Source organism: Pelmatolapia mariae, linkage group LG5 (genome assembly GCF_036321145.2).
Source record: "Pelmatolapia mariae isolate MD_Pm_ZW linkage group LG5, Pm_UMD_F_2, whole genome shotgun sequence".
NCBI lineage: Eukaryota > Metazoa > Chordata > Actinopteri > Cichliformes > Cichlidae > Pelmatolapia > Pelmatolapia mariae.
This window is the reverse complement of record NC_086231.1, coordinates 25,024,879-25,041,190: the sequence shown is the minus strand read 5'-3', so window position 1 is coordinate 25,041,190 and position 16,312 is coordinate 25,024,879. Positions and strand designations below refer to the sequence as shown.

Below are 16,312 nucleotides of genomic sequence, written 5' to 3'. Positions count from 1 at the left end.
TTCTTCATCGCTGCTGTAGCAAGTGCTTTACTGTCTTAGCAAGTGCTTTACTGTCGCTAGCTGCCCAATCGTGATCCTCCTGGAAGTCCAGTACCGTCTAACAAACATGGTCACCCTTCAGTAGCTGTCTTTTAATCATAACATTCGTACTTACATTTGTAGTCATTCGCCAAGTAGCACATAACACACTACACAGCGGTCTGTCTGATGCGAGTGGCTCAAAGGGCCTCCCGGTACTTTATGCTGGTGCTTAAATTTGGATTTGAAACAAAACACGGACTAAACAACATAAAACATTCCACAAGACATTTAATAATTTCAGTAGGGTTCTTTTTATTTGACTTTTGCCATCAGCTACAAAACACTTAAAATCATTTTATCATAAATTTCATCAGAAATGCTGAACAAATATTAAAGGATTACTTCACTTAATTTAAAGGTAAAGTTTAATTTACTCATCATAGAGAGCATCATTAAGCTTGTGGAAATATTTGCATAAGCATTAGCAAACACAGTCAAACCCGGATTATTTTATCTGTGTTATTTTTTTTATTTCGTTGGTGTGCCTGTGAGACCCAGGGTTTGGGGAGCTGGACTGCTTCCTGAGAGGATTTTTTTGTTTTTTCAAAATTACAGTAAATAACAATCATCACCTCTTGCATTGGACTGTTCTCCAGGGAAAACTCGGGTCCTGAGAGTCATGAGGACATTCTTTCCACATATGACCATCTGTCCAAAAACTGTTGCACATAAAGAAATTGTACTTCCTGTTGGCAAAAATAGGAACACAAGAAAACAAGCCAAGGCACTGATCGAACCTCCATGCTCCCCAGATTCCATTCTGATGATGCATCTACATGATGTCCTATCCAACTCAAGCTCCAGAGGCCCCATTGTTCATGCTCAGACAGGTCCAAGGTTGAGTTGACTTTGTAATGGGGCCCTATGCAATATTAGTTGGACAGGTTGAGAATTGTTTTGTTGTTATATGTCTAAAGGTCATCAAATGTTAATGTCAGCTCTGCTGGATGACTAACATTATCAAAACTGGAGTAAGTCAGCTAAAACATCAGTGCAATAGAACTGTTTGGCTTTGACCAAGTTTATTTACGAGAGAATATTACAACTATTACAAGTCTGCTGTAGTTTTAACTTGTGCCTGCTGGAATTGGACTTTTCTTTTTTTCATTCCCAGAGCATTCACTTCGCAGGACCAACGTGTCTTCTAATCGAACGTAGCAGCCTCTTGCCTGATTCCAAAGTGACTGAAGAGAGGTCGGATGAAGTGAGGGGTCAGCAGTGATCACTTTGGCTTCTTACAGCTGCTGAACTGTAAGCTCCTCCTTCTCAACTTTTCGGGCTGGAGAGACGCAAGGAGAGAAAACTCGCGAAAGACATCAGTGCAGGAGATGTCACCTGAAACAGTGGACACTGAAGTCAAGGATCTGTCCCACTGCAGGGCACCATGGAGAATTACCAACCTTCTTTTAGAATATGCGATACAGTACTGTGAAAAAATCTTGAGACACCACTCATTTCTTTTTCTTTTGGTAACACTAATCTATGCCTAATACTGTTTCATTGTGAGTTTTTCTGTCTAGCAATGCGTTGCCAGTGTGGTTGGGATCATTGTAATCATTAAAAACGAAGCTGTCATCATTACATGGTGGATCAAAATCTGACAGTATTTTTCTGCATTCATAATTCATTAAATTTTGACAAGATCCCCAACATCACTGGCTGAAATGTCCAACCATGACAATGCTGTAGACACTCACTGACACCAACTAAAAATATAACATTTGAATTCATTACTCCTTCAAAAATGTCGCCACTGATTTTTAGTCCAATTCTTGTATATTTGGCGTATGTCATTCTTCTTTACCTGTTTTCCTTTCCTAAGAATCTAGCCACCCTTGCACTGAGACAATTTCTGATGAGGCTTCAGTCAACAGTAGAGGGATCAAATGAAGGGTCAGGTGCATATCTCAGAGCCTGGGCCAGGTCTATGCTGTTTTTCTAACCTGTTTCTTAAGCACATAACTTTCAGATCCTGTTCATCTATCTTTTCTTGTCCCTTTTCCTCAACATTTTAAGCGCATGCTGAAAGCCACGTGGACATATGTTAAGTTTTCAGCTAATATCTCTTCAGGAATCACCTCACTGGTGCAAAAATGTTTTATCTACAACAAATGATGTTAACTATTTGTCAGAAACACGGTGACTAAAAATTAAATTTAAAACCGGCTGTTTGGCAAGTTGTTAAGACGAGCCTGGAAAATCCCTAAAGTCAGAAGCATTTTTATACTTGAATGAATCATCAGTGTTGATTGGAAATTGTGAGGCACAAAGACTGGAGTAAAGTTCAGTGAAAAAGCAGCTGATAAACTTTGAACTATTGACCACATTTTTTAAAATAACATAAAAGTCTGGCTTATTAGAAGCAAATTAAGAAACAAGTGGTGACTCGAGACTTTTGTAGAGTACCGTATATAAGCAAGAATATAAGGAAGAAAGATCAGATTAATGGTTGCTTTGCATACCCACGAAAGAGAAAAGTGCCCACAGCCTCATATTTTTGCGTAGCTCCTAAGCCTAGCCCTGTGAATCATGGGACGTACAAGTAAAAAACCTTTATTTCCTCTTAGATGGGATTCCTGGATACTTAATAACATGTGTGGAATTTAAAGGGAAGTAGTGGTGAGCATCCTGTTCACTCATAGCTCAGACATTCATTTTTTTTTTTAACTTACCAACTCTCATTGAATTCGGTCAAAATGACAGTTTAAAATACTGCTACGTTTGTCTTGGCACATCCTCCTTAACCCTGGAGAACCCATGGGGTCAGATCCGACCCCATTGGTTTTCTAGGGAAACCATGGGGTCAAATTTGACCCCATGGGTTCTCCAGGGTTAAGGCAATGTTCCTGTGCCTCATTTATAAGAAAGGGAAAAGACTGGCAGCATTAGCACAGCAAATGTTTTCCAAGCTTATCCATAGAAATTGAAGGGGGGAGGGCCACAGAGCAAGAACCTCAAGTTAAAGCGCAACCACCAGAGCAGGAAAAATCATAGTATCACGCTAGTGTGCCACAGCAAGACAGCCCAGGATGCTTCACTCACTCTATCCCGAACATCCTTAGGTTTTACTCTCCTGCTGCTCGGGGTACGTCCTGTGGTAACAGAAGCAATGATATGTCAGTCAGTGGTTATTTCCTCAAGTGGACATGTGTCATTTGTCTTTAGTGTTAAATTGAAGGAATTAGAGAGGACATTTTATTCAGGGATGGTGTGACAACGCTTGTGAGAGCACATACATGTTTTACACACTGGATACACTGAATTATTCAAGGCACAGTGTTGCTGCTGCGGGCAAGATGATGAAGCACTGTTTTAATACCCATAAGACTCTGAATGCTTAAGTTATCCTTAAATAGTAGAGTCTGGAGGGATCCACGTGTACACCTCAGTGATATTTCACAACATGAGACTAATCAGTTTATTGCGTTGAATAAGCCAAGTGCTACCAAAAGTTTGGTGTGTCTTTAGTGATTTACAGAGTATTCTGTAAAATAGCACTCTCCCAGCATCTGGCTATATCTATGGATCACAACCACTGCCGTATTTATTATTATTCGATAAATTAGAGCAGCTATCATCTGGAAAAAGAATGCTGGGAGAATGTTACACAGAAAAGATGAGAGAGAGGGAACAGCAATGAGAATAAGAAGCAGGCAGCAGGGTTAACAGATCCATTTGACTTTCTCAGTTTTATTGTATGCATTTTGTTTTTTTCCCCTTAGTGCTTCTAAAGACATGAAAGAGAGTATTCCAAAGATATCCAAATGCCAGTAAACAGAACAACCCCCGCAAGTAATTCAGAACCGTGTCACAGTTCTACCCGACCGGCTGTTTTTCAAAGACAATGAAAAAACAAACATTAAACAGAATCTGTGACCATATGCTGAGAGGCAGGAAGTTAGCATTAAGTTAAAATATGCAAGTGTACTATTTACAGCATGTTTGCGCCTTTAACCACTCTTAAGCCAATACTACACACAAATGGACACAACATTTAATACTTCCGCGAGGGCGACAGCTCTTAACAGTTTGGTCACAGTAGCTTCACATCACCCCCCGAGACTGGTTCTACTTGCAGTACATTGAACTATTGCATCTATCAGTCAAGTCACATCTTCTGAACATGTGAGCACCAACAGTGTTTCTACCACTCTCACAACTCAGAAAGGATGGTAAGAGTATCCTGTATATACCCAAAACAATTCTTCTTTTTTTCCTTTTTTTAACATGATGTTATACAACAGTGTCAGACACTTTCCCTTTAAAAAAGTCTTTGGCAGAGGAAAATAAAACCACAGTATAAAAAAAAAAAAGAAGAAAGAAATGAAAAGAAAAGAAGAAAAGTCACCACAGATTCGTGTGTGGATGAAACAATGGCACAGAGGTGGAAAAAGGAAGAAACTTCTGACACCAGAGAGGTCATATTGGTACATGCTTTTTTTGACAGGACTGCACTGCACAAAGTGATCAAATTATAGAAAAAATATTCATCATGCTCAAGATGCAAAGAAGGTCAAACTTCCCAGAAATCTAGCAAAGCATACAGAGGATATTCTTGGCACTGACCTAGATATGCAAGTCCTGTCACGACACGAGTTTTTAAAAGATTAACTATGCTCCTTAATTTCAACATAACACGAATACTTTCCTGTAATATTACCATTGACAGGAAGCTGAAGAGCTTTTTATAGTTTCATGTTCTGTAAATGGAAGTGAATTTTACGTTTCTGCATGTTGTCACTGCTCTGAACTATTTGCACAGTTATTGCTCAAATAATGAGTCACTGTCAATTCAGAATTTCCTCAGTGCAATCAGAAGTTCCATTGATATGCTTGCATAACCTAATGAGAAGTGGCATGTTTTACTGCCAAGACGGGAGTACTCTGTAATCTAAGGTCATTTGAAAGTTTTCTGACTGCTGTTAGTGTAAAATATATCTAAAGACCTCCGTCATAAATTCTGAATAAGGATTTTAGATTGAAATGACAATCATTAACAGAAATGCTGATATAAAACTGCATTCAATAATGCATTGCACTGGTCCTCTGGAAAGATAAATAAAAAAGACATCATTAAAATAGACAATAAATTGACAACAACTTGACTAGACAAGAACAATGTAAAAGCTAAATGATAATTCTGTATATGGGAAAAGTGCACAGTCTTTTTTTTTCCCTTACATATTATTTAACTGTCTCTCAGTATTCTTTAACACATGCACTCTCCTGTTCACTCACTCACTCATGACGACACAGAGTATCTTACAAAGCAGGCGAGGGTCTCTTCCCCACAAGCCCTTCAACATTTTTGTCACAGTTTCACTTTTTCCTTCCTGACCCCCTTTTTCTACACAGTAAAACTACCCTGCCCACCTCTACTGCAGCTTGTCAGTTACTCTTTTCTTTTTAGTTATTGGAACAAATACCATATTGTTTTACCTCATGCCACAGTACACAGTTTCTAAACTTCTAAATATGCATATTTACATCTCTGATGAAGGAGAGATGGGTACATTGGATGTCACACAGATGGTCTGGATAGATATAAAGTGTACAGGATTAATGCAGCGAGATTCTTCTGAGGTAAGAGCTGTTAGGCAACAAAAATAAAACACCTACACCCTCATACAGGAGGTCACACCATGTAATGAAGTTAGAGCATAACCCTGTTAGCAAAACACCAAGAAAGCCGATGTCATTTTACTGGTTGTGTTGTGTAGCTAGCATTGGTAGTGCCAAGTAATGGCAAGCAGAAACATAGTGGCGAAGCAGGAAGATGGTGAACGTGACTGGATAGTCAGTAGAGTTAGAAAGGTCCATCACGGGGATGCTCCCTATGACTCGAAGCATCCAATAGTCACTCTGTATTCAGACACCCAGCTTATCAGAAGTTGCCTGCAGGCTTAGATCTAGGGGACGTAACGGACTTGTGATCAGGGTGTAGGGGCAGCTTTTACATGAATATGTTATTTTCTCAGTCAGGAGGAAGATTTAGAAATAGAGCACACGCTTTGCTCCACGGTACAGAAGTGACCACTAGCATTCGTCTATGTTGAGACAGATGAATTCCTGGATGCACTTCCTATACTGCTGCTCAGTGGGACTGCTTGTGGGGTATTGACCTGGTTGACCCAGCGGAGCCGCCTCTGCCTCTCGCATCTCTTCATTCATCCGAGCTAGACGCAACCTGGAGGACAGGAGTGAGAAGGAGCGAGGCAGAACAAAGGGAGATGATAGAAGGTGAGAAAATGGGAGTGAAAGGATTCACATAAGGAAAGGGTGAGAGGAGGGAGGAAGGTAAGAAAAGAACTGTTATGACTTTGCCACCAATGATCGATACACAAGCTTTCATAGTAACATTAGAAAGATTTAAACTATTTTTTAACTGTATATCCACAGTGCTTACAAGTGGAAAAATAGTCTGGTGCAAGCACATGGGTTAAAGCATGGATCAATGCTACAAAAGACAAACATACGGTCCACAGAGAGAAAAAGCTGACTGCATTTAAATTGTTGATGTTTTGCCAGATTAGTTGCTTGTTCAGCAAAACCATGAAGTAATACATGTTCTTCCAGATCAGCTACTATTACACAGAGTGTCTTACAGGGTGACGATGTCTGCATTGGCAGCCTGGACAGCGATGCTTAAAGGATCATGGCCCTGCTCATCCACCTCTGTTTGTGATGCTCCTCTTTTCAGGAACAGACACACCTGGCTGTACAAACAAAGATGGGAAGACAAACAAATTTCTTTAACCCTACAGGGTCCCAGGTTTGCTCACTGGTTGACCATATGCTATAAGGCTAAAGTGTAGCAGCCTGGGTCCCAGTCTCACTTGTGGGCATTTGCTGCGCCCCATTCCTCGTTTCCTGTCTGATTCTTATATTAGACAATCACCAAAGGCTCTGAATGGTATCATAGAGTGGATATCCCCATTATGATCATGTCAAGCACATCATGTTAGGAATATCTCCACCCATTTGCTGTTCAAAACAGGGTAACCAATGACAAGAAGCTTGGCTTAAAAGAAAAGAAGCTAAAACAGCTTGTTTCAGACAGTAAGATAACAAAGGATTATTTTAAATACTACCCTAGCAGAGTCAAAAAATAAAATATGGTCCACTTGAACACTGCAATAGTGACATGGCAGATTTTGTGGAATGCACACATGATGACTTACTGATGTGGTATTCACTGATTCCTTTCATCATTTGTTTATCTCTGTACTCCATACTTTAGTCTGAACGTATAGGTTCAGTTTAAGCAGTTTCAATTGTAAATACTTCAAATACTTTAAAGCGATGAGTTACTCGTGATGGCAAGTTTCACGTGGGATTGTCCTGCATAGCAGAGGAAGACGTTTTGTGTGTGTTTTGTTTTTAACAGTGACATTTCCTGTAGTTTTTCCTGGTTAAAACAACATGGTGTGCCAAAGAATAACAAGATTATCAAAACTGGTTGGGCAGCTTAGTTTTGTCATGCATTTCTTAACATTCAAAACAAAAGGTACTCACTGCTGTTGGTACATTAATATTAGGTGTACCAACAATGGTTTACACATTCGCTTGGCAAGAGAAAAGGCTGCTGGTTCAATTCTAGCTGGAGACATAAATCCCCTTTGGGACTACGTCTGGCGTAAAACTCAAACACGGGGAGCCACCTGCTGTGGTAACCACTTTGTGGGAAGGGAGCAGCTGAAAGTAGCTTTTACCTAATGATTTCCACATTTCATGACATTACACACAGGCTAGAACACAATGATTATCAGACACAACTTATTACTTCTATGTCTCTCTTACCCAGTGTGCCCCAGGTAGGTTGCATGATGCAGTGGGCCTCTGCCTCTCATGTCCCTCTGGTTCACATCGGCCCCATTCTGTAGCAAGAACTCACAAGCTATCAAGGAGCCCTAACAAAGAGACAGATGGAGAATTTTAAGTCTACAGTGTTTATAATGGCAGACGATACATTTATGTGGAGAGTCTTTCTTGTGCAGATGTTTTTTAAATGTAGACAGTCCAGATAAAAAGATTTTCTTTATCCCACAAGAGAAATTATTGTGTTACAGCAGCAAGATAAAAATTACAATAAAAGCACGATCTATAATAAATACACAACATAGTAAAGCACCACTGCCGCATAGTGAGGGCCTTATATTGTGAGATAGAAAGTTTGCACTATATATACACCCAACAGTGATAAAAACAAAACAAATTAAAAAGTGAAATAAAAATGAGGTTAATTTAAAGAAGAGTTTTAAAAAAAGAGTGTAATAGAGCAGTATAAATTGCATTAATAAATAATATGGATATTTTAAACTGAAGAAAAACCTTCAAGAAGGTTTAATGCAGAAATATGTGTGGTATCTTATGCCTGACAAACATGTTCACCTGTCAAGAAGAGTTATTGTACAGTTTCATAGAGAACGGTAGGAATGATTTCCTGAAAAGGTGCATATGGAGGGGTTGAATAAGTCTGAGGGAGAAGGAGCTGTGCTGCCTCTGTAGTGTGGAGGAGATGATGACTCAAATGCCCTCCAGATTCTGGCCAATGATGTGAATCAGTCTGTTTGTTGATCCTGCTGGCATTTCTGGCACTGATGCCCCCCCAAAGTAGACAACAGCAAAATCTCCGACATGCTGCACACATTAAAGGATCTCAGCTTCCTCTGAAAGTAGAGTGTACTCACTCCCTTTTTCTACACAGCATCACTGTTGGTCCTCCAGCCCAGTCTGTTGTTCAGGTGAACACCCCAGAACCTGTAGCTGCCCACTGTTTCCAACTCTCCACCCATGATGTTAATGGGCCTAGTTACAACTTTTCTTTCCTCCGGAAGTCAAACACCATTTCTTTTGTCTTGCTAACATTGAGAAGGAGGAGGTGATTTCCAACTACTGCAGTGTCAGAAAGCTTCTGCATGTGGCATGTTTCACTGTTGTACTAGAAACCTGCGGCGAACAAAGTAAACAGGAATGGAGATAGGACTGTCCTCTGTGATGCCTGAGTATTACTAACCACCACACCAGCTGTGCAAACTAAAGCCTCTCTGACAGAACAGTAGAAGTGGTGACACCCATTCTGAGCAGCTTCTCACTTAGAAGTGGTTGGATGGTATTAAAGATGTGGGGGAAAAAAACAAAAAACGCCAAAACCCCACGACTCTCTCACAATGCCAATAGTACCATCCATACCATCCAGGTGGGAGAGACATGCAGCAGCATGTACATATCCACCCTCAAAAGAAACAGGCTTAAAAGGGTGGAGAGCATGTGTCACCTGCAAGCAAAGCCGGCAAGAACCAGTTTCTCCAGCACCTTCATGACATTTGACGTCAAGGGCACTGGTCTGAAGTCACTTAACAATTAAACAGATAAACTTAATTTAATAAATGAAATTATTGATTTACATCTACATCACTTTATCCAAACCAAAACACCCACACATGTTAATCACAGAGTGTCTCACCCCTATCACAGCCTGAATGAGTGGCGTTTTTCCCTCCTCTTCCTCGCAAGCGGCGTGTACGTCAGCACCGTGTGCCAAAGCCTCCGCCATGAGCGGCAAGTTGTGGAGTCGGGAAGATCGGTATAGGAGCGCGCCAGGGTGGAGTTCTCTTGGGTCTTCAGGGTCTGAGGATACTTCCTGTTCAATTTCCACCTCACCACTTGAGGACTCCTCTGACTCCTCTTCTGTGTGTAAATAATTTAACATGAGAATGAACGACAATACAAGTACATGTAACATGATTTAATTTAAATTGTAGCTACTTACACTGGTGGCACACAGCCCACAAGCACACGTACCTTCCTCTGTTACACTGTCCACCACTGAGCCAAAGGCCAGGACGTCTGTGCTCCCGTCAGTACTTCCACCCAGGCCGCTGTCGCTACTGAGACCTGCAGGGCCAAGCATTGCCAAGCCACGGACACGTTAATCATTACTTAGCACAAACTGCATTACATAAAGACACATTATCGGTTGTATTGCTCAGGAAATCACAAATATGTGGAAAACTGCTATAAGAACTTCAGTTTCTGAGTTATTTTGTTTCACTGTGGAGCCTTTACCTAAAATCTTCTCTAATGTCTACAATAACAATGCACTGTATTGGTATCAACACATTGTGTAGTGGACTTACTGCGAGGACCAGAGCCAGTGTCAAAGTAGGAAAATAATGAGTCCAACTCATCTGGACAGAACAGTGAGTCCCGGCGAAACTTTGCTGCAGCTGCTGCAGGAGAATAAAAGATCAGAACAAGAGCTCAGTCTGGGCCTCACAGTGTGTTTGGTTCTATCACCACATCACAAGTCCCCACACTGACCTGCTGAGAGGTTTGCCGGCGAGGCGCTGCCAGGTTCATATCGGTGATATTTCCTACGAGCCTTGTTGGGTGCCCGAACAGAGCTGCTGTGTCGCTGGCATTTCTTCACTGTCCAAGGGCGGGACTTCCTTTCACCTTCCACCAGCGCTTCGCTGCCACTCATCTTCTTCAGGAAGCGTTTCTCCACGTATTTAGATTTGATCCAGGCCTCTTTCTCCTGTCTGGAGGTAAATGATCATAAGAAAGAAGGTAAAAGGTATCTTTAGAGTCTTGGAAAAATTACTCTGCTGGACAGAAACTGACCTTGAACTGGAGGGGCCTGGTTTTTTTGCTCCAAGTTCTTCACAGGATCCCTCATAAATCTGGTTGATCACAGTATTCCCCAATTCACACATCAGCTAAATATAAGATAAGAGAACAAACATGAGAGAGACAACACAGAAAGTGAACATTTTTTAAAAGGGCTAATTAAAATTGCATTAGCAATGAACTAAAGGAATAAGACGTGTAACTCTGCTGGGGGAAAAAAAACATGGCAGAGAGAAGATGAGCTGTAGGCAAAGCGTTAAGAAGGCGCACCTTAAGTAATTCTGGCTCCCACGAGTCTAACGTCAGTGAACGCACTTTAGAGAAATGGACCCCTAAACTCCTGAAAGAAACAAGAAAAAGAGAGTTTAAAAAGAGTTTTTATCCAACCGAAAGGTCTTAGCACAATCTTACTTTTGCTACTTTTATTTAAACTGCCTGGGGTGGCAGATGTCTGAAGCTATGCTCATAAGTATTACAGAGACAGTATTGTCTTATTACTTAAAATATACACAAACGCGACAAATCCAGTATGAAAAACCATAGATTTGTGCTTTTTTTCTTATTAATAGTTCATATACATTTATTTAAATTTAATTCTAGTGCAGCCAGCCTTTTTATGGATACAGTTTTGACTGATAAGCCTACATGATGGAAAGTTTGACATATCAAAAAGAACTGATACACTTGCGTGAACGTGAATGTAACGGGATGCTTGAATGCAGAAGATTAAACAGGCACGTGTTAAAAACAAGCAGAAGCAGGGCAAATGTCAGTCACACAGATATGTGACGTGTTGTTCTCTTCTCTGGAAAGGAACATCTTTTTTTTTTGTAAATAGCCTTACTAAACTAGGACAGTTTCATTTTAAGGTTGGGCAATCAGGAAAAACTCACCAGAGACAACAGAGAAAACAAACTGACAAAGCAGGTTTAAAGTCCAGTTTGTTTGCCTGGTTTGTTCACTGCAGGCATTCAGTTTGATTTGACCACGTATGCATGTGGTATGATTGTCATCTGTGCCCAACACCTTTCTCCAACGCTTCCTCAATAACAAGTTAAGTAATCAAATAAATATGTGAGCAGAAGTGTGTCACCACTTCTACAATGTAGTCACAAACTAGGAAAAAGTTATGAATTTAATGCTCTTTATAAGATTATTGAGGGCTGTGTGAGTGCAACCTAGCAGGGGAATGAGGATGGGGTCAATCTGTCATGACTATCATGGGTTTTGGTCTTGTTTTGATGACTATCATTTAGATTGTGTTACTATACTTCTGAGCTCCTAATTTCTTTTTAGACCTTCATTATATGTTTGAATTTCTGTTTACTTATAGCCTTAGTCTCATCTATGTTCTTTGTCATGCTGTCTGTGTATTCAGCCTGTTTGCTTGCATGAGCTCCCCTTTGTGGCTTCACCTGCTGGAAGTCAGCCAAAATAAACGGCTCACTTCTTGTTAATTTTGACTGCCTCCTACATTATGTATTTCGGGGTCTTTAAAAGATTTACAGTCCACAGGGTCTGTGTGATTGTTGCACAATAACTGCAGCCCTTAGTCTACAGTCACCTGTGGATCCCTGAGCACTCAATGCAGAGCAGCACTCCCAGGTTGATAGAGGCCCAGCAGGGAGCCGTTTGGCCACAGTCACTGCACAGCTCATTGCCTGGCAGGCTCTGCACACGCTGGAGGAGGCTCTCTCCTCCTCCCCGAACTCCCTTATCAGCCCTCTCTCCTCTCTCTCTGGGTTCACTGGCAGAGTCAATGCTGCTGGTGGAGGGCGAGGCAGTCCGGTCCAATCGCTGTGAAGATGGAGTTACAAGTTAGCGATGGAGACTCGGTAAGACCTAAGGAAAAATAAAGGCTTGCATTACAGGATTGTGTAAGTGTTACTGTATGTGGTTATGTGTTTGTTTTCACCTCAATGTAATAGTTGTCGGTGATGTCCTTGTAAGCAGAAGCAATGCTTGCCTGGACGGCCTGGATCCATGCCTGCCTCAGCTTCTCAGACTCAGCCTGCAGCATACAGCTCCTAAAGGTTTATAGAAACTAGTTATAAACAACTTTATCTGTTTAATATTTTAGCTTAAGTCTGTCCCAATCTAAAAAAAATAAAGTTGAGCTTATTCTGGAGTGAAATACACACACTTACTTAGTGGGTGAAACCACCTCAAAGCAGAACCGCCTCTCATTATCTTCACATGGTTTGACTGAGCACAACCTCAAATCCTCAACAACCACTGTCAAAGAATCCTGCCATTGAAAAAGGGGAGTGCCAGAAAAACAAAGCTTAGTGACAGGATCGACAGGAAAGACAAGACATTGGTTGACCTGCTATTATACAAATGGTGGCAAATAGAATTAAGAACTCTAAACTGTGTACGTTAGCTAGAGTGGTGACAAAATCCTAGCATAAGGACCCCAAAACGGTAGATTTACATTTACAAAATTAGACTGTACCTTGAGTTTCTTTTGGTAGACCAGCTGGCTGTTCTGTATAGAAAACCACCGCCTGGAGGGGGTTGAAGGTATGAAATCAGACTGTTAGAGTGACAGAGAAAGGCTGACTCAAATGCTGAAGTTTACTTTCAGTACTGAACCAATGGAATGAAATCGACTGACTTAGTAGAGCTCAACGAAGCACATTCCTCCTTCAGTTATTCTACATAGAAATCTGAGAGCTCACAGGCAATAAGGTTGGAAAGATGAGCTTTTTACCCCTATCTTGTCACATTAGTGTATTTTTCATATGAACAGGTTATAGCTGATTTGTAAGCTAACCTCGATTCTATTTTGTTATATAGCGTAACTTTCCATTTTACCTATTCCAGGTCTTGAATGCATTGCTGGCCCTCTTAAAGAGGTAGCCCTCCATAACCACACCATTGGGTGCATCCACATTGAATTCCAGCTTAGGGTCATCATAGGAAAAATCCTGCAAAGAGAACATATGAAGTAATTGTTTGTGTGAAACAATCAGTGGAAAGTCCACAACAAATGTCTGCGTAACCTTATCGTGGGCTCATACAATAGCTGTGCCTCCTCAATAATCAGTGTCCTCTCCACAACACGATTAGTTTACATTTAAAGATTGTGTCAGCATTTCTCAACCATTCAGCTAAACCTTTTGTACCTATTTGTATATCTTGGATTAGCCAAGAAGGGTCTCTAAAGTCAGATGCCACCTGGTCAGTGAAGTGAAGAACAAAAGCACACAGATTGTGAAATGAGAGCTGAGGCTCAGGTTTGCTTATCTTAGGTGACACTTTGATCTGAGGGAGTATTAAACATATGGCAGACTAGTAGGCACATACTTTCTACACAGGGAAACCCCTGTAATTTTCCACTTTCCTTTAGCTTTGTTAAAAGCATAAAAGCCTTTTCACTGATTCCTTGCCACAAAGTCCCATTCACTGAAACGAACAGATTCAGACATAAGATAAGTAGGTGAACTGCCATGTGACACGGAGGTACTATAATAACACAAAATTCTTCAGCAACAATTCTTCCAAAACATGCAGGCCCTAGAAAGCAAAAACATGATGGGATGTGGTACAACAGCTTGGTTCTCCACCGGCCAAACACCTGGAGGTGTTTCCAAGTGATTCAAGAGCCACTTATGCGCACACATTTGCTGGAGAGCAGCAGGCTAGTTGTAGGCTCTCCAACTGAGCGTTTTTGCACCAACTTTATAGAATGAAAGACTGAAGAACATTTGGAGGAACACCCGTGTTGGCATTTCCCTTAACTCCAGTTTTCCCTCATGCAGCTAATTGTTGCATTTTAAACTTTTAAACCTGCTGTCTGTTCACCAATGGAAAAAAAGGAAGACAGCGTACAAGAGTCGAACAGAAGCTCTCATCAAAACTTCAGGTTAAATAAATAAATAAAAGCTCACCAGCGTGTAGCTCAGCATGCCAAGTATCTTCATCTTTATCACACTGACATCCAGCAGCATTACGAATTCGACACGAAAATAATAGCTTAAAAATTCGTAAATAAATGATGATAAAGGAGACAAATGTGCTCCTCACGCGAGTCCAGACACACACTGTCAAAGAGGAACAGCGACACGCTCGTGCCGCTCCTCCGGCCGCGTGGACCCGGCGCGGGAGCACATTAGCATACAGCTGTCACCGTGTCCTCGCGCCCCGCGGGGGTGACCCCTGCAGCGGCTGCTGAAGATCAAACGTTTCATTTTCCTGCTGCATGTGAGGCCCTAAACGTAGCCATACCTCATCCCCGCCCCACCCGCGATTTAAGGCTGCCCTTTCACCCCCGCCCGAGCGTCTTCTGTGGGAGTCAGCTTTCCATCTGTCTGCAGCTCTAAAAACTTTTCCTGCTTAATCAAGCTGACATTATTGCTCCCCAAACACCAGCCCGGAGCACCCTCTTCCCACCTTAAATCAGCCAGGACCGCGCAAGAATGCAGCGACTAGCCCAAAGGCGCTGGAGGCTGCATTGCGCCACTGAGCCAAACTGGACAGGCTTCAGGGGTCAGGGCCTGCCCAATTAAGTCACTGTGAGCCCCGCAGCTGAATTCTACTGATACGGTTCAATTATAAGTTACACTAATTGATACAATTTAGTAATGAAAAACTTAAACACATATAATAAGCTTCTGCTTCTGGGGGCTTCCCATGATGCACTTGGTCACTCTGTCTTTTCACTACTGCATTTAATCATTAGCAATTCTTAAACTCTGACTCTCCAGTAGTTTGCCTTTTGTCCTGTCTCCCTTTGTGCTCTTCTCTTTCCTCTCACACCCAACCAGTCCCTGCTCCTGTGGTTCCATCAGTGGTTTCTTCCTGCTAAAAGGGAGCTTTTCCTTCCCAAGGTCTCCAAGTACTTGCTCATGGGGATTGTGTGATTGTTCTTTCTAATATTTTAGGGTTTTTACCTTACAGTATAAACTGAATTGAATCACTGATAAGTTATTGCAGTGCAAGCTCAGTTTTATTATTACATTCACAGTAGTTTAGTGATTCTGTAGCAAATGTGGCATCCAGCATGACTGAGGAGGACACTGAGCCCATGGGCCTGTGCTGGTCAGACTTTGTATGTTACTCCACGTGTCTCTTTGAAGACTAAAAAGAGCTCATTCATCAGCTTGTGCATTTAGTTTTAAATCATAAAACAACAGGAAATGTGCTGAGGATAATGGGTAATGGAAGAACGTAGCGCACAAGTAGCCCAAAGACAAAGCGAGCTGCATAATGGCACTGAGTCAAACAGCGGGCCCAAAACATATCAGTGAGGCTGTATGAGACATGTTGAACCAGTTCCATATATATATGTATATTACAAATACACGTATTTGCATATAGTGAATAACATTCCAGGTAAAGGCCTTTAATAAGGCACCCACTGAAGTGGAACCGCACCTGTCTAACAACAATTCCTACAAATAAGTTTTTACAACAAAAGATTTTAAAGGTGGCAGGCCTGAGCAGTCGCTATACAAACTGAAGATGTGCAATAACAATAACAACACAGCTCTTTTTTCCCCCTAAAAGCACTTTTTGTTTGGAAGCACTGCAGCTGTCACAAGTCTAAGCAGTTGCGAGTCAAAAGGAAGCCCTTGATTCTAACACACAGAATAAT

At 41.4% G+C, this 16,312-nt stretch overlaps 1 protein-coding gene across 1 annotated transcript in view; it reads right to left on the bottom strand.

Annotated features, from left to right (window-relative positions):
- Positions 1-3,327: 3,327 nt before the first annotated feature.
- acap3b (ArfGAP with coiled-coil, ankyrin repeat and PH domains 3b) overlaps positions 3,328-16,312 on the bottom strand; it is a 60,424-nt gene continuing 47,439 nt past the window's right edge. The window contains exons 11-24 of the mRNA XM_063474425.1: positions 13,531-13,643; positions 13,169-13,220; positions 12,861-12,961; positions 12,629-12,740; positions 12,278-12,510; positions 10,984-11,053; positions 10,708-10,802; positions 10,405-10,625; positions 10,221-10,313; positions 9,886-9,978; positions 9,548-9,771; positions 7,882-7,991; positions 6,687-6,797; positions 3,328-6,268 (exon numbers count right to left, since the gene is read on the bottom strand). Of these exons, the coding sequence (XP_063330495.1) occupies positions 6,118-6,268; positions 6,687-6,797; positions 7,882-7,991; positions 9,548-9,771; positions 9,886-9,978; positions 10,221-10,313; positions 10,405-10,625; positions 10,708-10,802; positions 10,984-11,053; positions 12,278-12,510; positions 12,629-12,740; positions 12,861-12,961; positions 13,169-13,220; positions 13,531-13,643 (1,779 nt within the window). The 3' untranslated portion in view covers positions 3,328-6,117. The remainder of the gene's footprint in view (positions 6,269-6,686; positions 6,798-7,881; positions 7,992-9,547; positions 9,772-9,885; positions 9,979-10,220; positions 10,314-10,404; positions 10,626-10,707; positions 10,803-10,983; positions 11,054-12,277; positions 12,511-12,628; positions 12,741-12,860; positions 12,962-13,168; positions 13,221-13,530; positions 13,644-16,312) is intronic.